Source organism: Pecten maximus, chromosome 7 (assembly GCF_902652985.1).
Source record: "Pecten maximus chromosome 7, xPecMax1.1, whole genome shotgun sequence".
Classification (NCBI taxonomy): Eukaryota; Metazoa; Mollusca; class Bivalvia; order Pectinida; family Pectinidae; genus Pecten; species Pecten maximus.
Genome location: NC_047021.1, coordinates 25,439,632 through 25,464,124, shown reverse-complemented (window position 1 = coordinate 25,464,124; position 24,493 = coordinate 25,439,632). Strand labels below are relative to the sequence as shown.

The following is a 24,493-nucleotide window of genomic DNA, read 5'->3' as shown; positions in this document are numbered from 1 at the left end:
ACCTTGGCTGTTACTGACAAGATCCAGTCCCCACAGATTTCTTACAATTTATTAAGTTGTAAAATCCATGTAATTTATGCACTTGTTTTGCCTAAAAATTGCTGTGGGGTTTGTGTAGATTACATCGGTCTCCATATCAGCTTTGAACCCCACAACGGTTTACTGGAGGCCAACTTGAATCCTGGTTATTATGACATTTTCTGTCCAGAATTATTTCCAAAAGCTGTAGCCCAAGGTCATGAAAAGTTGCCGTATTTCAAACCTGGATTTTAAGAGTGTGTAAATTACAGATTTTTTTCTGTAGTCTTCTGTTTGTAAATTTATAATACAATGAATAATATCAATACTCAACTGGGCAGGCACACCTAAAAAAAAAACTGGATTTTTGTCTAAATATTACATGTACTGGAAATGTATGGAGAAAAGAAGGGAAGTAACTTCTTATTCACAATTGATTATAGAAAATGAAGATATTCTACTAGAATAAAGTGAATTCCTTAATATATTTTTTGTAGAGAAAATTTTCTGAATCCTGTGCGGTGTCAATGTAGTATATAATGAGTCTGCTTTGAATACCTCTATTGATTACCAGGTATGATTAATTAAGTCTGTTCAGGTTCATGAAATTAGACTGATGCTCACTGTAAATTATAAATAAGGAAATCATTTTTCTGAGAAATGAAGATACCATGTATATGTTCATCAACAATTAAAGATAGCTTCAGAAGCTATTATTTTGCCTCTAGATTAAACCCTAACTCCTCACTTTGCCATAGTTGTCTTGAACAGTACCTACAAACTAAATATTATGAGAATATTCACTACGCAGTGCCTTAAAAGCATAAAGAGGTCAGCAATACTTACCATTACATTATCGTAATGAAAACAGACAGAATACAATCATTTCTTTTTTTTATTGCAAAAGTCAAAATACATTAAGCTTGTTCAATAAATCCATACCTCCTGACACACCACAGTAAAACATTGATTGTTATGGCACTAGAGGGTACACTGATAAACTAGACTAGAATGGATTTGGTGCTTTCTCATACTCGTCTTTATGTTTTACTCGGTGTCGCATGAAAACTGGAAACTAATATCAATATCAGAAACAAGATCTTTGTTGCATATCACAACATGAGACAATTTCACTGAATATCTTGCTCTCTGTCATATCAACTCCACTCAAAACTTAATATATTAAGTAATTCCTCAGAGAAAGTGCTGGATTCAATTTTAGATCTTAAAAGTCAATGATAACTCTTTATCATTAAGAACCATCATTATATTGAGTCATGCTCCCCAATTCCACGCAAACTTCATACACTGCTTCGTAAGCACAACTTAAATACTCTACCAAGTTAATGTATTTAGTATGCAGTTTAGAAACAGATTATTTTTTATGTCTCGAGTTTTTATAGAATTCTAGACAAACGGATTGGAAAGTATGACTTTTAGTGATGCCAAATACACAATAATAATGTACAAAAAATGTTCAATGAAAAGTCTAGGCAAAAATGTAGGACATCTTACCAAGAACGCAGTCAAATGACCATTGAATGCAACCTCTCATACATAAATGAAGATCATGATGTCATAATAGAGGGATGAGACATGACCATTTAATAGGAATTGTACACATGCCATTGTAATGTGACCTTTGACCTGCAATTTTGTCCAAAATGTTCACAACAGGACTGTGACATCAATAAAACCTGGAGAAGTGTCAGATACAACAACTTTGATGGTAGTTTTGCCTAAAGAAATTGGACACTACTAGTCTTGTTTTATTTCCGGTAAGAAAGGTCATAGGATTCTGGTCATGTTATACAGGTACAATTGTATTGTATTGTTTCATCTTTAACAGTTCATAATTAATGTGAGTACTGGAAATACAGACTTTCAGCATGAGAATAATGCACATCCTTATAATGATAATGAGCAAACATGTAACAAACACACATGAGAAAAAATAATGGAAACTAATGGTCTAATTGACAAAGATCATAAAACCATGATAAATGAACAACTCGCACGCATTGATCTGTATCTGATATGAAAATATTGATTTAAAGGAAATGTGACAAAAACAATGAAAGCACAACAATATATGTTTGGAATGTTTAATTTTGTGACTGATTATATTGTATATAATGGACATACCGGTACATTGTATTTCAATAACATTTAATTCATTAGACCCTTGCGATATATGTGTATATTTTTTTATTCAACAAACGTTATTTTGACTTGTGTCCTGAAGACTGATGCTTATGAAACTTTACATGATGATTTGATGTGAATTATAGATATGCAAATGAACTTTCACACCAGTATATCATTCATACGGGGTCATAGGTTGAAAAATCAAATTTTGTATCTTAATGGTAAATATTTTTTGTGACATTATGGATGAAAGTTGGTAGAAATTGATTGAATTGTGCCCAAAAGTCCAGGTCATCAGGTCAAAATTGATATACACGTATAACATTTGTGGTATTCTAACATGAAGTAATCACACAATCGATCAATGTTGTTGGGTCAAAGGTCAAGGTCTTGATTTTTACAGCTATTATATTTTATAACCTTGGTATAGGTCTTGGGTTCACAGGTCAAGGTACAATTGTGTGTATATTTCTTAACTGGTAAACATTTTCTTGTGACACAATGGAACTTAAAAGGTTGACTGACCAGTGGTCAAGGTTATCAGCTCAAAGGTCAAGGTGACAGCCATCTTGGATATCTACCCAAAATACAAGTGGGTTGGCATGACTCCTGCTTGGTGATTACAAAAGATATCAAATAGATTCTACTTTGATAGATTTACCTAGAGAATTGGAGGGACATATTCATTCTCATCAACACCAAAAAGACATAAAACCCATCTCTAAGGGACAATCTGATTACTTACAACTTAAAAAACATTTTGAAGACATCATGCCAGTTTGCTATTAGTAGAACTAGGCCAAACCAAATATGATGTTATGAGTTCTCGCACATGCTACAAATTATCATATTCTTTACAACACTATCCTACAATCTTAATGAAAAGCAAAAGCTTACTATCTTTTTCAATAAAGATCCTGATCGGACTCATTAATATGTTGAAGGTTGTTTCTAAATCCAATCAGAGGGCAATATGTAGCATATTTAGCTTGCCTGAGTCTGTATCAACCAGCTAAACGACTCTTGGCTTTCCCCCTAGGAACTTCTTGAATAGATGTGCAATTTCTATATCAAAATTCTTTATCAATTTAAAAGTTCAAAGATTCAAAACCATTATCTAAGACCTGGATTTAATTAATATTGGTTGATGTTAAAACTTCAATTTTAGTTTCATGCCAATGAATATAATATTGGAGAGAAAAAAAAGAAATTTTCATTTTAGGGAATAAGGCTTGGAAAGCACAGGCTTTGTTTTTCGATTGATTCCACAGTCCCTTGAAGCAGGGTATACTCTGGTATGGTATGAACCTCCAGGGTTAAATGTATCAAGGATCTGGGTGAGATGTGTATCGAAGACTTAAAGGGTCATGTGTATACTGCAGCCTGTTGTGTGATCAGATATACCTTAACAGGTACCTGGATCCAATGTTCCCTGGAATGCCCTGCAGTGGGGGAATTGCCCTGGGGTCAAATGGGCCAGTCAAATGACCGCTCCAGGGTCAAATATTAAGACTACTCCTGGTTCAAATAAACTTATACTGTCCAGGTTCAAATTAACCCCTGGACTGTCCCTAAGAAACTCTAGCCTGACCAGCTGGGGTCAAATATATCCAAGGTCTTTAATAGATCCCATTCCCTGGATTTGAACGTCTGGACTTGTATCTAACTTTGTCAGATCTTGAGTTGTTGTAGATGTTGATGTTGATAAGCATGTTCGTTTAAAACGAGCCAAAAAACCCTCACTCTGGCTCCGTGGAAGGCTTGAACGGATTTCTGAAACATTCCAAAATTTAATATAGCCAAAAGGAAAACTGTATTTCGTACATTGTCCACTCTTTCACTTTACATATAATATGAAATCCTTTTCACAGAATGTTAACATACCCAATCATCTACCAGAAAGAAATGCAAAAAAAAAAAAAAGTATAGGAAATTAAAGAAATTAACTAAAAGCATGAACTTTGAAATAAAATCATAATATTTTAAACTATAGCAAAACTGCTTCTGAAATTACAGGGTGTGCATTTTGTAAAATTTGTTAACTTAGTAAGATTTTCTAATATGCAGAGAATGTACATGTACAGTAGAAGAAAGTAGATTTTTTTCTTAAAGGTTTTTACTTTTGACTTAAGACTATATCTAGTTGACAACTACAGGTTGGAGGGTTTGGTTTGTGTAATACCTTATTTATTCTCAAATGGGCCCCCTCCCCTTATCTAAATGTTTAGTACTGTTTCCATCCTCCAGTGTAAATGTTTGGTACCATATTTATACTCAAACAGGCCCCTTCCCCCGTACATGTACCGTATATCAGTTTGGTGCTGTATTTATCCTCAAACAGTCCCCCTTGTGTGTTAAAGTTTAGTACCATATTAACCCCAAAACAAGTCCCCTTCCCTAGTGTAAAAGTTTAGTACCATATTAACCCTAAAACAAGTCCCCTTCCCTAGTGTAAAAGTTTAGTACCATATTAACCCCAAAATAAGTCCCCTTCCCTAATGTAAAAGTTTAGGGAGGGCTTATTTGTGAACCATTTTTAACTTACTTTTCTAAAATTAGTCATCATGTAAAAATAAAACGGGGAGCTTTGTAGATAAATGCAGTAAAGCAACTTTAATTTACCGTTTTGATGTCCAAGAGGAAAACCTTGCCCCAAATGTATTTCTCTTTAGTTTGACAAATTAAGAGTAACATGTTGAGAACAATTGATACCTACCTTTGTTTCAAAATTTGTATTGCCACAAAATAACTAGAATAATCTTCAAAGCACTGAAACATGAACAAATCGTACAGGAGGATATACACAACAAATAAAGAAAGGTGTGGCCCCATGCAGTTCTAAGGAGGGGGTTACGGCTCAGTCATTGCCAGATACCCATGCTTGAATGTACTAAGCCATATTTTAATAAGTGTAGCTTAGCATAGTGCAATCAACTATGGGTATCTGACTACTTGGTTCAGTAAAATCAACCTCGTGGACAATCTTTTAATTCTGCATTATAAAGATGTTTGTTTTCAAAGCCTTATACAAATTGTGAACTGTTCGCTTTCAATTTGAAAGAATATTCACCTGAATGAAATTATGATTTGACACTGCGGGCTGAAACTTCTCAATGGAAAATGGACAAGCAAAGTAAAGTATTTTATAAGGAGATTTTTTTTCTCTGCAGCATTCAGTGTTCTTAAACTTTTGACAAGTAACTACATATGGTGATCTGTGACAGCTTGATGCGACATTAACATTCATCAACTAGAAAAAGATTTCTTTGCTCCAAAACACAAACACATTTCTGTATAACAGCTGTGCCTGGACACACATAGTCCAATTTTATCAGAGTTACTTCCCTTCGTTTAACATGACAGTACAGATGGATTAACATTAACTCCGCAGCTAATCGGGGTCCAAGAATGAGACACACAGAAAAACTGTTGTTACACATCAGATAAACTTAAAAACTCCATCTTGATGTCCATTATTTGCTGGCCTGCTTGACAACAAAATCAGGATGAAAACCTGACAGGTTGGGAATGGAGAAAGTGGACTAAAGCAAACTTAAAGAACTTCAGTAGCAGAATTCCTAAGGTTACATTATCTTTAACCCTTCTTAAAAGAGTGATTACTAGAACATGACCCAGGGAATTCTAAAAAATGAAGAAGCTGATAACAAAAAAAGCAAATAGAAAAATCAAAGAAAATAATACCAACAAATACATTTTATTACTAAAATTGCAAATATATGTATTAACAACATGAATAAATCAACAATATCACAAGAATCTAAAATGGAAATCATATTAAAAGTGTACTACATGTATAATGGCATAAGTTAGCACTTATAATAATATCAAATACATGTTGTGAGGATCACACAAAACCTGGTTTATAAAATGCCCAGGTATATATTCTGATGTGATTATCAAAACACCATGGCAATCAGGAATCTCGTTATTTTTTCCCCTTAGGTAATTATTGAATCCTATTGAGGTAAAACAAACAGGAAGACTGTTGGATGTTGGGACCATTTCATATTGCTGTGGTAACTTGTCTAAACCGGACTCCATTGGGCCTATTAGGCCTTTATAATTCGGCCAGTTTGTAGGGTTTTGGATCGTAGAGTCTACTTTTATATCTTAACATGTACAATAAAATTAGAATATAGTTGTACAGTGTATATTAATAATCTTATATGTAATCAATGTAAATTAACAAATCTTATTGTATCTGTGAAGCAATTTATATTCTATAATGCAAAATTAGTACAAATATTCAAGATTTTAAATTTAACATGATTATATTTACATTGTGGTGGCAAAGCCACGATATAAACTAAGTAAAAAGATTTGCAGTCTATGTGACCATAATTGACACCCAAAACGTGACATCAATCCATGCCGCGCATGAATATATTCACCCACCGGAACTACTTATAACGACGTAAATCGTTTTTTATGTTAATAAAAAAGTATCAAAAAGACATTTTATACAATATTGTTACATAAATAATAAAAGAAAACTGAACAGACTGTGTTTTTTTCGTATTATTTCAATGCACTTTTTTGTTTGTGACAAATGAATTTTGGAAAAATAGGCTGTTCTATTTGTCGAACCCCATTGACGAAATCGCTGAATATTGGCATTTTGTTGCTAGCGCACAATATGACGTTTGTTTGCAAAGCTCTGGCATCTATATCGACCATAGACACCAAAAAAAGAGTTTAATCCTTAAATAACATTCATTACCAAATCATTATATTGTTATCTACAATTAAACGTTTTAATGTATGGCATAGCTGGAAAAGATCTTTGGAATAGAACCTGGAATAGAACCTGCTATCATCTTAATGACGGAGTCCTCTGTCATCCTTTTTCAATTCATCCAAATGAGGTAGATAACTAATTTTTGTGGTTTTATTGATGAGTTCAGTAATGTAGCACATACATCACTGTAGTTTAGTTCCTCTCATTTTCATTTTCTGTTTCTAAATCTGGTCGGACACTGTACCAGGATGAACTGGACACTGTACCAGGATGATCTGGACACTGTACCAGGATAAACTGGTCGGACACTGTACCAGGATAAACTGGTCGGACACTGTATCAGGATAAACTGGTCGGACACTGTACCATGATAAACTGGTCGGACACTGTACCAGCATAATCTGGTCGGACACTACCAACCAGTATAAACTGATCGGACACTACCAGGATAAACCAGTAGGACACTGTACCAGGATGAACTGGTCAGACACTGTACCAGGATGAACTGGTCGGACACTGTACCAGGATAAACAGATCGGACACTGTACCAGTATAATCTGGTCGGACATTGTACCAGGATAAACTGGTCGGACACTGTACCAGGATAAACTGGTCGGACACTGTACCAGTATAATCTGGTCGGACATTGTACCAGGATAAACTGGTCGGACACTGTACCAGGATGAACTGGTCGGACACTGTACCAGGATAAACCAGTCGGACACTGTACCAGGATAAACTGGTCGGACACTGTACCAGGATGAACTGGTCATACACTGTACCAGGATGAACTGGACACTGTACCAGGATAAACTGGTCGGACACTGTACCAGGATGAACTGGTCATACACTGTACCAGGATGAACTGGACACTGTACCAGGATAAACTGGTCGGACACTGTACCAGGATGAACTGGTCATACACTGTACCAGGATGAACTGGACACTGTACCAGGATGATCTGGACACTGTACCAGGATAAACTGGACACTGTACCAGGATAAACTGGACACTGTACCATGATAAACTGATCGGACACTGTACCAGGGTAAACTGGTCGTACACTGTACCAGGATGAACTGGACACTGTACCAGGATGATCTGGACACTGTACCAGGATAAACTGGACACTGTACCATGATAAACTGATCGGACACTGTACCAGGGTAAACTGGTCGGACACTGTACCATGATAAACTGATCGGACACTGTACCAGGATGAACTGGTCATACACTGTACCAGGATAAACTGGTCGGACACTGTACCAGGATAAACTGGTCAGACACTGTACCAGGATAAACTGGTCAGACACTGTACCAGGATAAACTGGTCAGACACTGTACCAGGATAAACTGGTCGGACACTGTACCAGGATAAACAGATCGGACACTGTACCAGTATAATCTGGTCGGACATTGTACCAGGATAAACTGGTCGGACACTGTACCAGTATAAACTGGTCAGACACTGTACCAGGATAAACTGGTCAGACACTGTACCATGATAAACTGGTCGGACACTACCAGTATAATCTGGTCGGACACTACCAGTATAAACTGGTCGGACACTGTACCAGGATAAACTGGTCGGACACTACCAGGATAAACAGGTCGGACACTGTACCAGGATGAACTGGTGGGACACTGTACCAGGATGAACTGGTCGGACACTGTACCATGATGAACTGGTCGGACACTACCAGGATAAACCAGTAGGACACTGTACCAGGATAAACTGGTCGGACATTGTACCAGTATAAACTGGTAAGACACTGTACCAGGATAAACTGGTCGGACACTACCAGTATAAACTGGTCGGACACTGTACCAGGATGAACTGGTCGGACACTGTACCAGGATAAACTGGTCGTACACTGTACCATGATAAACTGGTCGTACACTGTACCAGGATGAACTGGTCATACACTGTACCAGGATAAACAGGTCGGACACTGTACCAGGATGAACTGGTGGGACACTGTACCAGGATGAACTGGTCGGACACTGTACCAGGATGAACTGGTCGTACACTGTACCAGGATAAACTGGTCGGACACTGTACCAGGATGAACTGGTCATACACTGTACCAGGATAAACAGGTCGGACACTGTACCAGGATGAACTGGTGGGACACTGTACCAGGATGAACTGGTCGGACACTGTACCAGGATGAACTGGTCGTACACTGTACCAGGATAAACTGGTCGGACACTGTACCAGGATGAACTGGTCATACACTGTACCAGGATAAACTGGTCGGACACTGTACCATGATAAACTGGTCGGACACTACCAGTATAATCTGGTCGGACACTACCAGTATAAACTGGTCGGACACTGTACCAGGATAAACTGGTCGGACACTACCAGGATAAACAGGTCGGACACTGTACCAGGATGAACTGGTGGGACACTGTACCAGGATGAACTGGTCGGACACTGTACCATGATGAACTGGTGGGACACTGTACCAGGATGAACTGGTCGGACACTGTACCATGATGAACTGGTCGGACACTACCAGGATAAACCAGTAGGACACTGTACCAGGATAAACTGGTCGGACATTGTACCAGTATAAACTGGTAAGACACTGTACCAGGATAAACTGGTCGGACACTACCAGTATAAACTGGTCGGACACTGTACCAGGATGAACTGGTCGGACACTGTACCAGGATAAACTGGTCGTACACTGTACCATGATAAACTGGTCGTACACTGTACCAGGATGAACTGGTCATACACTGTACCAGGATAAACAGGTCGGACACTGTACCAGGATGAACTGGTGGGACACTGTACCAGGATGAACTGGTCGGACACTGTACCAGGATGAACTGGTCGTACACTGTACCAGGATAAACTGGTCGGACACTGTACCAGGATGAACTGGTCATACACTGTACCAGGATAAACAGGTCGGACACTGTACCAGGATGAACTGGTGGGACACTGTACCAGGATGAACTGGTCGGACACTGTACCAGGATGAACTGGTCGTACACTGTACCAGGATAAACTGGTCGGACACTGTACCAGGATGAACTGGTCATACACTGTACCAGGATAAACTGGTCGGACACTACCAGGATAAACCAGTAGGACACTGTACCAGGATAAACTGGTGGGACACTGTACCAGTATAAACTGGTCGGACACTGTACCAGGATAAACCAGTAGGACACTGTACCAGGATAAACCAGTAGGACACTGTACCAGTTTAATCTGATCGGACACTGTACCAGGATAAACTGGTCAGACACTGTACCAGTATAAACTGGTCGGACATTGTACCAGGATAAACTGGTCGGACACTGTACCAGGATGAACTGGTCATACACTGTACCAGGATAAACAGGTCGGACACTGTACCAGGATGAACTGGTGGGACACTGTACCAGGATGAACTGGTCGGACACTGTACCAGGATGAACTGGTCGTACACTGTACCAGGATAAACTGGTCGGACACTGTACCAGGATGAACTGGTCATACACTGTACCAGGATAAACTGGTCGGACACTGTACCATGATAAACTGGTCGGACACTACCAGTATAATCTGGTCGGACACTACCAGTATAAACTGGTCGGACACTGTACCAGGATAAACTGGTCGGACACTACCAGGATAAACAGGTCGGACACTGTACCAGGATGAACTGGTGGGACACTGTACCAGGATGAACTGGTCGGACACTGTACCATGATGAACTGGTGGGACACTGTACCAGGGTAAACTGGTCGGACACTGTACCATGATAAACTGGTCGGACACTACCAGGATAAACCAGTAGGACACTGTACCAGGATAAACTGGTCGGACATTGTACCAGGGTAAACTGGTCGGACACTGTACCAGGATAAACTGGTCGGACACTACCAGGATAAACTGGTCGGACACTGTACCAGGATGAACTGGTCGGACACTGTACCAGGATAAACTGGTCGTACACTGTACCATGATAAACTGGTCGTACACTGTACCAGGATGAACTGGTCATACACTGTACCAGGATAAACAGGTCGGACACTGTACCAGGATGAACTGGTGGGACACTGTACCAGGATGAACTGGTCGGACACTGTACCAGGATGAACTGGTCGTACACTGTACCAGGATAAACTGGTCGGACACTGTACCAGGATGAACTGGTCATACACTGTACCAGGATAAACAGGTCGGACACTGTACCAGGATGAACTGGTGGGACACTGTACCAGGATGAACTGGTCGGACACTGTACCAGGATGAACTGGTCGTACACTGTACCAGGATAAACTGGTCGGACACTGTACCAGGATGAACTGGTCATACACTGTACCAGGATAAACTGGTCGGACACTACCAGGATAAACCAGTAGGACACTGTACCAGGATAAACTGGTGGGACACTGTACCAGTATAAACTGGTCGGACACTGTACCAGGATAAACCAGTAGGACACTGTACCAGGATAAACCAGTAGGACACTGTACCAGTATAATCTGATCGGACACTGTACCAGGATAAACTGGTCAGACACTGTACCAGTATAAACTGGTCGGACATTGTACCAGGGTGAACTGGTCGGACACTGTACCAGTATAAACTGGTCGGACACTGTACCAGTATAAACTGGTCGGACACTGTACCAGTATAAACTGGTCGGACACTGTACCAGTATAAACCAGTCGGACACTGTACCAGTATAATCTGGTCGGACACTGTACCAGTATAAACTGGTCGGACACTGTACCAGTATAATCTGGTCGGACACTACCAGTATAAACTGGTCGGACATTGTACCAGGATAAACCAGTCGGACATTGTACCAGGATAAACTGGTAAGACACTGTACCAGTATAATCTGGTCGGACACTACCAGTATAAACTGGTCGGACATTGTACCAGGATAAACCAGTCGGACATTGTACCAGGATAAACTGGTAAGACACTGTACCAGTATAATCTGGTCGGACACTACCAGTATAAACTGGTCGGACACTGTACCAGGATAAACTGGTCGGACACTGTACCAGTATAAACTGGTCGGACACTGTACCAGTATAAACTGGTCGGACACTGTACTAGGATAAACTGGTCGGACACTGCATTTTTAAGCAGTTTGTAAATTTATCTAACAATATTATGAAAGTTCAGGTGTTTGGCTGACATTGATAATGTAGGCTCAATAGATAGTAAAACTTTTTAGCACAGTATAGACACTCCATTGGGGACCCACAAGCCAACACTCTGCACTGTTCAAAATCATAGGTGATGCCAGTTTACACAGAGCAGATTTACTAGTGTAAAGAAGAATGGGACTTTGAAATATGGCCGGATTACAGAATAGACAGAGTCCAGATTACACAGAGTTAAACTACTGTAGATAAAGAAGGATTTCTTGGGGCTAAACTATTTAACCAGTTGATCCGGATTGGACAGAGTCTAGTTTAAACAGAGTCCACTGTAGGAAAAGCTCCTGTAATACCACAGTAAAGGTATTTCTAGTTGTCATGGTAATCTCATTATTGTTGTTATAATAGAACACTACAAACTTTTTATTCTGACACAAAGTTAAGTTACACTTATTACATCATATTACATAGATGCTTTGACACAAACAATGGAATGACAAAGAGACATATTGCAAACACATAACACAAGTGCTTCAATATAAATAGGTGCATACACTTAACGCCCAAACATAACTTACATCCAAAATCACATTTTCTCAGTAAAAAAAATGCAAAAACTTAATGTATAAATGAAACAAAAATAAAATAAAAATGGATTATTTTTTTAGTTTTTGAAAGATACCTGTTCTAGGAACAGGCTCCTGTTCGGCAGCATCACAACCAATCAGATTTTTCTGCCTCAGGTTGATGATTGAGTTAGCTATAATGCGCGCCGTGGTTTTCTGATAGCCCCCGCTCGTCACCATCATGATAGGAATTCCACGGGAGTGTGCCTTTGTAAATACTATCTGGTCTCTCTCAATGATTCCCTGACAAAATAATGTCAACATTTTAACAAAATTACACATGATCAGGTGTCTGTGATGCCTAGTAAAACCGCTTACTAACTGGAGGAGCTAGTTGGCATGTAACAATTAAATAAACAGACCATTAAGTGATATCTATATAACATAGATACACAGTGTTTCAGCTTTTAAATTTGGCAAAACAAAAAATATATTTTTTGTATCCTGTTATACTGCTAGCCCTATTTACCTAAACTTATTAAAGCAATTTTCAAGGAAGAACCCTTAGACATTTTTACTCTCCTATATAACTCTTATAAAAAAATGTTTAAAACAATTTTTTTTCAAACATTGAAAAGAAACACATCTTTTTTTGTTTGGTCTAACACTTTTGTATGATCTCTATCGAGCCAAATCTAGGAAAAAATCTGATTAATCTGGTAAGGCCTTGAGTCACTGACGAACTAGTGTAGAGTTTATGATACAGTCAAACCTGCTCTAACAACCACCTGAATATAACGACCACCTGTCTATAACGACGGTTGTACTGTCATGGAGAGATCCTTACCTCTGCTGTGATGGACAGGTTGCCGAGGGGGTCCCCTTCCAGGATATCGGTTCCAGCATTGTACACTATGATGTCTGGAGTGAACTCATTCAGTGCCTGCTCCATGTTTCTGTAAACACATTTTTAGATTAATACACATCCTATACAGTATAAGCATAATAGTCTGGATAATATATAATCATGCTGCACTCTTCCCTGTAAAGAAACTCTGACAAACTCTCTTAAAACAAAACATTTTAATTTAATTTGGCTAACTTGTATCATGTAGACACTTAACATGGTCAAGATTAGAACAAATATTCATACCTTGCCTACAATGCTCTCCGACGACCATCTGTCAGAAATTGTCCATCCGTCGTCCAGAGCTACGTTATCGCAGCTAGGTCAAGATATGTCTGTCACCACCTAGGGTGTGATATTTTTGTCAACCGGGTTGTCACCCTCGTACAGCAGTTTCAGGGAAATGTCTCATTTATAGCATGTCATATGGTAACGTTTAGTCCAATCATATCGGTGTATATGAAAATGACGTATAATGATCTTGATTGTCTTAGTTTACACAACCAAGAATATCACCCCTTGGGTTGGAGATTTCCCTGTCACACCATCAAGGTTAGGTAGGGGAAGATTCTATTACTCCATAAATCAAATATCCGGTTAGTTTTAAATTAAAATATCCGGTTAGTTTTAAATTTAGCTAATGTTTTAAGTCATTACCATGCATTTACAGTCAAACAGTTAAACAGTATCAATTGGCTGTACCTGGCCTTACAGACAACTGGGCCAAGCTTAATGAAATATAATGAGTTGAATACAGAAGTTCTCACAACGTACTCTTTCCTCTAAAGTTGAATGTTTAGCGAGTTTATACACAAGATACATGTATACTAAATGAAATACATTGAGTATTTCTAACATTCAAATTATATTGGAATTAAACTTCCTTTAAGCAAACCTTTTGTACATGAATTGGTTATATACATTACCTATCTACCAGACCGAGATATGTCACATCCTCTGTAAAATGCTGCAGTTCTACCTTCTTTTTGATTGCTCCTGTAATATCAATACATTTAACATCTAAGTCATTCAAAGCAGCCTCCATAAATATGGAATTCATTTGTCAGGAAAACTTGCAATCACAGCTTTTTTTCTAACCACCTGAATCTTTGAAATAGTTCATCAAATTATTATCAGCTTTTCTGATACCATGTAATATCTACATATATAAGAACACCTCAGATTTAACTGTGACAGTGGTAACCTAGTGCCTTAGACCTGTCCAGTGAGCTGGATACATCCAAAATGGTAGCACTTGTTATTTATTTCCTTTTTCTGCTCAGTTTCAGGACAAATAAATCTAACAAAATCATGCGATAACAAAAACTTCCATATTTTCCCTGTCAGGCTTAATCACAGTTGAAGTCGCGGATGACATCAGAGTCCTATTATTTCACAGATCAAATTTTCACAATCATGTCAATAGTCAGCGAAATAGTGAAAATTTCATCCCAATGGAAATAACCGACTATATGTGCATTATTTTATTTTGTTTATAAGAAGTAAATTCTAGGGGTCATTTTCATTGTGATGTCCCATTTAAAGATGTTAAAACATAACTCACGTTTTGCGAATCCGTCGTGTGGGTAAATTCCTCTGTTGTAAACGTCCATAATATAGACTCGGTCGTCTGTCATGAAATCTCTCTCATGTCCATTACCCTAAATATATACATGATTAGTATATTACCCTAAATATATACACGATTAGTATAAGTTCACCTTCTACATACAAGAGACACTTTAATAATGTTGACAGGCTCACTGTTACTAACCTACCATGAACATGAACTGTAAACTCTCTTAATAAACCTCAAACATATTTGCAGGGATTTTCCTACAACTTTTCAACTGGGTCCAGGGTCCATTGACTAGGGAATTTCTACGCGACAAAATGTGACATTGGGAAAAAACAAAAAATAGTGAAATTCATACAAATTTCAATTTTCTTTGATGAATATTGCCTTTATATTATTTTTGATTTCATTTTGTTATCTATAGCTGTTTTTTATTTTTCAAAAGTACCTTAGTATAGGTCTTTGTAGATAAAACTTACTTAATCATTAAAAAGTGACTTCAAAATTGGGAATTTTTGCAGTGGCAAATTGGGAAATTTCACAAGATTTTTTTAGGGGAATGGGAATTGTAGGAAAATCCCTGATTTGTGAATTAAGATTATCCATATTATACATACTTATGTCAAATAAAAACTGTCAGAATTCAAAATAGATTGATATCTTTGATAATTAAATTTAATATCTTGATTATGGTGTATATGACTGTATGACTTCATATTGTCTTACAATTAAAAATGAATATCATAACAATGGAATTCAAGACATATTTTCATATGGTTTATTGTTAAATCAGTGAAAAAAAAACGTGTAGCTGGTCTGTGAGCCACTTTGTACTAGCTTCAATCAGTAACATTATCCTTTCATTACAAACTTTTGCTTTAATGAAATAAATATGTAAATATTATATTTTATAAGAACATCCTCCTGAAAGTCGTACAGAATATCGATTCATACCTGATGAGCATCAAGGTCTACAATCATGACCTTGGAGACATCCTCCACCTTATCAAACAAGAACTTGACGGAGAGAGTGAGGTCAGCATAGGCACAGAACCCGCCCCCTCGGGTCGAACTACAGTGGTGGAACCCGCCCCCTATATTGAGTGCCCATCCTCGGTCCATGGCAAGTTTTCCAGCCTGGAATAAATAACCACATTATATCTGTAATACTCACACACCTGTGACAAATATGGTAAGATTTCCTACCTGAAACAGAGACAACTAGGCCTCGTCATACATATTACTAAGGGGTATTAGGACTCGAGATGCAAGTTGCATACCACCTTCACTTACACAAACTAGGGGAAGAGCCATTGCTGTTTAAGATAGAGAGGTCCCTTTACTCTGTGCTTGGATACCTCCAGATATCCAGGGCGATAGAATAGTATCAATATAATTAAATATTTAATCAAAACCAACCTGGAATGGGTTTGTTTACAGGTTTATTTATTTCCTCCACTTTGTCTTAGCTTCCTTTGAAGTAGGCTAGCCACTATTTACATCTAATAACCTTGGCCGAGATATGCCATACCAAAATTCTATGTTCTTTTAAAGGACAACAATGTACTTATGATCATGAAGTGTTGGGTAGCTGTACTATGTATCACTGGTGAATTGGTTATAAACAGATCATTAAGCAATTATCAAGACGGCCAAATGGATCACAAATGTTGTAAGCAAAGACACGACTTTCCCTTCTTGTAAATTTCTCAATACTTACCAATATCGTTCCACCTGTTTGGTAGCGGAAAGGCCGCAGAACTTTACGTTGGACAATGAAGTTTGGGATGAGGGCCACTGGAGGCACCTCTGTGATACTGGCCACATTGACACTCCACTAGAAACAAACACAGAAATACCATTTATAGTATCATACAGAATTTTACTGGATTGAAAAGATGATGTTTCTTATACGTGTATATGTATGTACATATACATATATTTTGAAAGAGATATACATATGACTCATGTACCAGGTATGCATGAAAAGCATCTTAAAAAATATAATAAACAGAAATGAACAATGCTATATAAATTGTTTAATATTTTGCTGGGAGATATATTTTTTGCGGGAGAATTCAGGCGAGTCCATACTATGCAATTATATTTTATTAAAATTAAGAAACTTTATCTGTTCATAAATGAAGCATAATAACAAATAAACTAGAAATAAGACAAACCTATGTTATACTACATGTAGATACAACACAAATAAATGTCTTTGTGTGCACAGTAAGTAATAATTCATTTTGTGAATGGTTTTATTTCCCAGTTTAATGATGGCATAACAAAAACAACATTGATTATACATAGAGAGGAGAATTCAATTTGTAAAATAATCTTCTCACTAAAATGGATTTCAAACCAAAATATGGTGACTCATTGTGATATTACAGATTAGCTATACATATATGTACTTAGAGATGAAACAAATCACCATTCAAGAATTACTTTCTGAAAAAATGTGCTTCAGCAGTATCTATATTTTAATCCAGTCAAAGGTTGAAAATATTTAAAGTCTACTTAAAACATTCTGTGTTTCTACAAATCATGTATGTGTGTATTTATCAAATTTCCAGTGATATATTTTCACATAGATCAATATATGAAGAAATTTAGACAAGACAAACATCACTCATTCAATCTTGACAAACAAGTTTGGGCCAAAAGAAAGAAGGAATCAAGAAAGACAATTCACGTTTATATATCATAAATATTTCGTTATATACAAAATAAAATGTAATTACAAAATGTATAAAATGTACATTTAGAAAGAATGTATTTAAACTAGGGCTACAAAGACATAAAATTTGAAAAGACATCAAAAATATCCGCATTTGAAATTCAATTGTGTGTATCTGAAAAATCTGTCCACTTTGTTGGAAATTTCAAGTTGTTTTAGTAAGACATAAAAGACACAGGAATTATTTTTAACATTATTCAGTGTTTATTTAATTTAAGATTTTAATGTTTGATATTATGAAAAAGTTACTTTTAACCAGGAAATGACAACAATACTTTTTTACAATCAGTAGTTTTCAATAAACATTGTTCATACTAAATAATTATATATAAATGCCTGGATTACCGTGTGTAAGTGGCATCAAATTGAGTATGAGCTATAATTATTTTACCATTGCGTTCTTATAGGTTATAGATATGCATCTATAAAATGATATTATTAAAAGTGGAAAACCTGCTTGAAATACCTAGGCCTGCTTTCATTGAGACAAGTAAACAGGTGAAGCATACATAGGGTTTGGTTTGGTTTGTTTTTGTTTAACGTCCTATTAACAGCAAGGGTCATTTAAGGACGTGCAAGAAGAATTTGAACATGGGTAACTGATAGTATGCAAAACTTATACAGGTATACTGTATACTGTCCAAACAGGTAATGTGTCATTTATACATGAAAATATCTCTAGTCAACACAATGAAAAAAAGGATGTCAATATTTAATCTATGCATGTAGTATTGTACTCTGAACATGGCTTGATAAGTTGAGTGTCGGTACCACTTGTACATGTACAATGTACTTGTAAGTCTATTGTCCAAAAACCTAGTTACAGACCAGAGCAAAACAATAGACAAATCTTAACCAGACAATCTTTATAATATTTACAGCTATCTATAACATTTCTCTTGTTTAAACCAAAGCCATGTATATTATTTATATCCAAGTCCATCATTTCATCTAATTTTCAAGTTGCACTAGGTCAATATGTAATCTGAATGATTCAAAATCTGTTTAATTAACTACATTTGAAATGCGTCACACAAAGTCCATCTCCTGATGTTATCTGCCCTATCTATAACCAAATCTGTCAACAACTAAGATTATCAGCAACATAGAGATCGAGATCCGAAACTGATAGATTAATTGATGTTTGATGGTAAACACATGTATACAATCCCTGCTCTGCTAAGGTGGTTCAAAATAAATCAATTAAAAATCAGGGACTTATCATACAGCAGTGTTAATCAATAGAGAACTGTCTAAACCATACGAACCAACATCTAATTTTCCAGTTATCCGTTACACAAGCACCTTTTTCTAACACGATACTATAAGCTATTGGCTATATGCCCATGAGTTAACAAAATGGACTTTAAAGGAATGCTTCGAATTGATGGTCAGTTGACGTTATTATGCTGAAAGTAATGAATATGTGACATTGTATAAATTGACATGACTGAATTTAGATCCTGAAACAAACATGTTACAAATGATTACGTTTCTAAAACTGGGAACAAAAACATGATTTGTACAAGTCCAGGACTATATATGTGTATGTGAACGGTTTCAATAAATCATTCTGGATGCATTAATTATACTGAAAAGTCATAAGACAGAACAACACGCTACAATAACAAACAGCATTCAAAACATACATGTAATGACGATAGACATATGGAGGGAACAAAGCAACAAAAACAAGGATTGGTATTGTGGGTATTCCATAGTTTACCAATTCAACTACATGTACTAACTTTGTGTGGCAGGGTGAAAAAGGTCAATTTCTATTTATACATATGTACTAGTGTTGGGCCATCAGTTCCTGCTTCATTATAATATATAACTTATCACCAAATGAGATACAATGAAAGAATGGGCAACTGATTTTACTGGTAGGATATATTACATTTGATGCATGCATGAACAGTATCTGGTACAGAGAACTTGTTCCTTATCAATATAATGCTATATCTTAAATGCTCATGCTTAAATGTTGTAACAAATACTGAATAGATGATTTATCTCCAGATTGCGCCACAAAAGGATTCTAGTGTAATCTCCTTACTGGTCACATATGTTACAGATGTATTCAGGGGCATCAAAGGGAGGCAACTGTTATTGGAATTACTTAATCATCTGTAACAATACATACATAAATATACAACGAACAGGTCAAATACAACAAGCTGATCAGGTACTTAGGGCAGTACTTATAAGACTGGAGGCTGGGACAGTGGTGATAAGATCAATACATGTGCTAGTAGGTGACTATATACTGCATTATATATATATAAATGTATGTAATACCACAAGATTATTGACAGATAGTGTTAATTCAACCATATAGTGTACAACAACCCATATAAGGACTTAGGTATGGTAAATTATACAGTATATAATGTATTAAATATTAAATATTGTTGATCATGCATATACATATAAACATACATATATTTGAGGCCGTAGATACATATATTTGAGGCCGTAGATACATATATTCCCAGTAAACATCAATAATATGCTTGTTTCCTTTTGAATTCATTACTTCTGCAATAACACCACTTCAAACAGTAGGATATTATTAAAAATAACAATAACACTTATTAACAAAATTTACATACTTTTGGTATTAGCAAAGCAATATCTATCATAATAAGTAAAAACATAACTACTGAGTATTAAATTCCATTAAACGGTTATCATGAGGTTGATTTGAATTGTGTTTTTATTCTAGGTTGAGAGCAATAGCTAATGAAAGCTGATATATATAAACAGTGAAAATGTAATCCTATTTTCTGAAAGTTATTGTAACGTACAAAGTTAGATGGTTGAGAAGCCAGCAGACCATCATGTGATATGCACCTCTGACAAGTCACTAACAATAGGAATAAAAAATCTATGAAAATTATGATCTACAAATACATCGTAAAACCATACGAACCAAAAACTATATTTTCAAAATGCTACTTTCTAATACTAACTGTAATAGTGTATATTGCACATGTAAAAAGAAATCTTTTACTTAAACTGTTCACAGAAACCAAACCTTTTTAATCTTCTACTAATCTTCTAATAAAGGGATGAGACACCTGCTTATTACCTTAACAATTATTGCTGTAAACTTACACCTAAAAGGTGATGTAAAATCAAAGATATATGTCTCTTCTATAAGGTAACATATATATTTCTCTAATTAAATGTGTTCCAGAAAATATTGAGAAGACTGCATTGATGAACAAAACTAAATTCCAAACACATGGATCATCAGCTAAAAATACAGAAATCTACTATAGGAAACTTAAAATAAGAACACACTAAGACATACAATTGCTTTTGCCCTATCTGAACTATTGGTGTAACAATTATTGCAAAATGGACCCTCCTAGTCAGTCTGCCAATTGGATGCCAAGTGAGTAGAACTTGAGCAGGCCTATGTGTTCCCTCATGCATATATATCCAACTGTATGTACATTTCTTTAATTTGTAGAAATCCAAATTTTTATAAATTTTTTCACTAGCTTTTTGAAAGAAAAGGACTATCAATAGTTTTACCTGTGTGTATGGCAAGAACATCAGTCCTTTACTAAGGCTAAGGATATTTTAAATGATTTGAGAATTGTTTTCCAACACTCTTTGGCATGATACTAGAAAAAAAGCAATGAAAAATATTCATTCAGGCACTGATCATGAATAAACAGCGAGTGTATGTACAGTTATCGTAAATCCTCAGGTGTCTGGTCCCTGTTAACTAACTGCTGTAACAGAATAGAATACATGTACTGCATGTTCAACGACACCAATCAAGCAGAGTGAAGGCAGCGAGGAGAAAAGTTGTGAAGCAAGGGGACAAGGTCACCCCACATTGTGAGGGACCCTAGAGAATGTAAGATTGAATGAGTGACAAACAGTACCTCCTCTATCCCCTCCACAATGTTAGTGAGCTGTGGAAGGAAAGAATGCACAAAACACCATGAGGAATTCGTTAGAGATGGTTTTTATATAGATCAGTATATATAGCTGGAGAACCATGCCAACGAGTCTGACAAAATCAAATTCTCATAAAAATAGGGATAATCCATTTAAATTGTTAATTAAATTGCAATTAATTCCCCTTTTATTCAAGAAAGATAAGTTTTCTTGGAATAATTTGCCTTATTTTTACTACACTGTATCAGGCCATGCAACTTGCCTCCTTTATAGGATGTAACTTATTTTAATCATTATTCATAATGCAAAAATGGATTCCCTTACACCAGAGATATTTGATGTGAATACAAAGGTCTAATTTATTTGATTTCTCAATATTTAAGGAGCTAATGGAACAGATGTTTCAGGGCTCTACTTGTATTCTATTGTTATAATCATAAAGACAATACTAATACTTAATCAATAATAAATAATAAGCCCCACTTCCCCACCTCTGACTCTTAGATACCAGTATCATACCAATACAATATAATGTTCCTTCTCGCATATATATTTCTGGTTACCTACTTAAGAAGCATTCATTGCAAATTCACCAACATAGATCCAAATAGTTGGCATTCTCAAAACTATTTGGATTAGGGGTCCTAATTATAAGTTTACCTGTTCCTAATTAAACTTGACACTTTTCTCTCTATCATTCTTTTTACGTGGGTAACTATTCCTCTGCCCTGTGTTTATTTCACACTGCACCCTTCAATTGATTACATCATAAAAACAACTTAGTCATTGGAAGATTTGTACCATCTTTTGTCCATATTTGTTCAGCTTTTCTAGACTGAAAATACCTATATACTGGTAGGAAGATACATGTACTGGTAGGAAGATACCTATATACTGGTAGGAAGATACCTATTATATATATTGGTAGTCTTTTACAAAAGATGATGGACATTGAATGATGGTTTAAACTTGAGCCTAAATCAAAGTGAGATAAGTAATTTTTAGGTTTTATTGTTACAATGTTCTGGTTTGGGGCTTATTTATATTAATTGCGGAATTTGTCTATTTTAGGAAGAAAACCAACCTGAAAGCAAATTTTGAGGAGTAAACTGCATTTTTTAATGGAATTATTCATACAATAATCAATTACGAACTTCAATTAACAATGTTCTGCCCCAAAAGTCCCCAGAAAAAGCACAAAATTGTGACCTGACCATCCTTCCAGTAGGTTAATTAGTAATCATGGTTACACTAGCAAACATCACTCTCATGGCAATAAAAGTGGGAAATAAAGTCATTGACAATATGACAGTCAACACTAATGTCTTACTTTAAGGTCATTGATGTACTGCTTGGTATGAACAACCAACAAGTCGTCTTCTGATGCCTCTCGTGGTCTCACTGTGGTGTCATCTCGAATCATCCCATGGTCTGTAATTGGAAAATAAACAAATCAATAAGAAAACATCTGATCAGGTAATCTGTTCATACTACTGGGTATACGCCAAATTGAAAATTCTAAGGAAAATTTTCCATTGTAGTTTGAAAAACTGCTTTAAACATCACAAACATATGGAGTCCTTATGTACTGGTAGTATGTAAAAACATACAAGCACCAGGCATTTTGAATGTTACTGACTAGTGTTGACTAATTCAGCATATATATCTGAATAATCTCAACATTTTTATTTTCAACCTTAAATCTCAAGATCATATTTATATTTATAATAAACCTATAATGAACACAAGCTTTTCAATATATTAACTGCATTTAAAATATGTGCTGAAATGAACAATGTCTACTGCAGTATTAATTGTAACCCATCCCCCTTTTGGAAATAATATACATAGATTGTACCATATTTTCCCCCTCAATAAGTCCAGGGGGCCACTACATTTGTCAGAGGATGTCTGGTTTATTTCAGTACAAGATGATATGTATTGTTAATTCTACTAAATAACAATATATTAGACAATAGGCAAGGCAGGCTTATAACTAGTTTTTCATTTTTACTTAAAATAATGATGCAAATTAAATATCAAATCATAAATGAAATTATATACCTTTTAAAAATTGATACACTTTCCCCCATTTTCCAGCATCAAAGGGATGAAGCTTCTCTAGGCCCAGGAATCCAATGTTATACTCAGGTGAGTAGATAATAGGCCATTGTGATGATTTTACATCTACATATAGGGCACAACTTTCTTTTTTCCTGTGTAAAGAAAAATGTGCGGATCAAGATTAAATGTTAGATCTAAGTCATGATGATGATGGTGGTGGTTGTGGTGGTGAATGCATGATTTATGTGTTCGTTATGATGATGATGATGATGATGATTATATTGATGATGATTGAATATATTTATCAAATCAAACACAACAACAATATGTAATTCTTGAAGTAGGATAAATCTAATGTCGCCGTGTCGTATCGAGTTTTTTTTGTGGGACATCAGTGACCGAAATGTGGATCGTTTACCAACCAAAATGTGGTACGAAATGGTTCATTCATTTCTTGGATAACAGAATAATGGACTTGTTCAAGTAAAGGTGTTCATAAACTAGGAAGACATGAAAATATTGCAAACACATCTTCAATTTAAACATACTTTCCCTCATTTCTGTCTTCGTTCATTGTTGTTTTTCCTCAATAATCATCTTCGTGGACCAATGTTTACCTTCACATAATATCATTTCCTGTGTAATACATAGTCCAATCAAAATTCAG

General features: G+C 36.2%; 1 protein-coding gene across 5 annotated transcripts; it reads right to left on the bottom strand.

The window, feature by feature from the left end:
- Positions 1 to 899: 899 nt before the first annotated feature.
- LOC117330365 (histone deacetylase 11-like) lies at positions 900 to 24,482 on the bottom strand. Of its 5 annotated transcripts, XM_033888594.1 has the most exons (12): positions 24,375 to 24,482; positions 23,827 to 23,978; positions 23,093 to 23,193; positions 21,747 to 21,776; positions 16,819 to 16,935; positions 16,053 to 16,235; positions 15,087 to 15,183; positions 14,449 to 14,518; positions 13,463 to 13,571; positions 12,732 to 12,918; positions 4,883 to 4,935; positions 3,839 to 3,939 (listed from the first exon to the last, which is right to left on the bottom strand). In XM_033888594.1, the coding sequence occupies exons 1-11, from the start codon at positions 24,398 to 24,400 to the stop codon at positions 4,928 to 4,930; spliced, it is 1,080 nt and encodes a 359-aa protein (XP_033744485.1). In that variant the 5' UTR covers positions 24,401 to 24,482; the 3' UTR covers positions 3,839 to 3,939; positions 4,883 to 4,927. The 5 variants fall into 5 exon arrangements, with proteins under 5 accessions (XP_033744483.1, XP_033744484.1, XP_033744486.1 ...); XM_033888592.1 differs by lacking the exon at positions 4,883 to 4,935 and having other exon boundaries at positions 900 to 3,939; XM_033888593.1 differs by lacking the exons at positions 4,883 to 4,935; positions 21,747 to 21,776 and having other exon boundaries at positions 900 to 3,939.
- Positions 24,483 to 24,493: the final 11 nt, after the last annotated feature.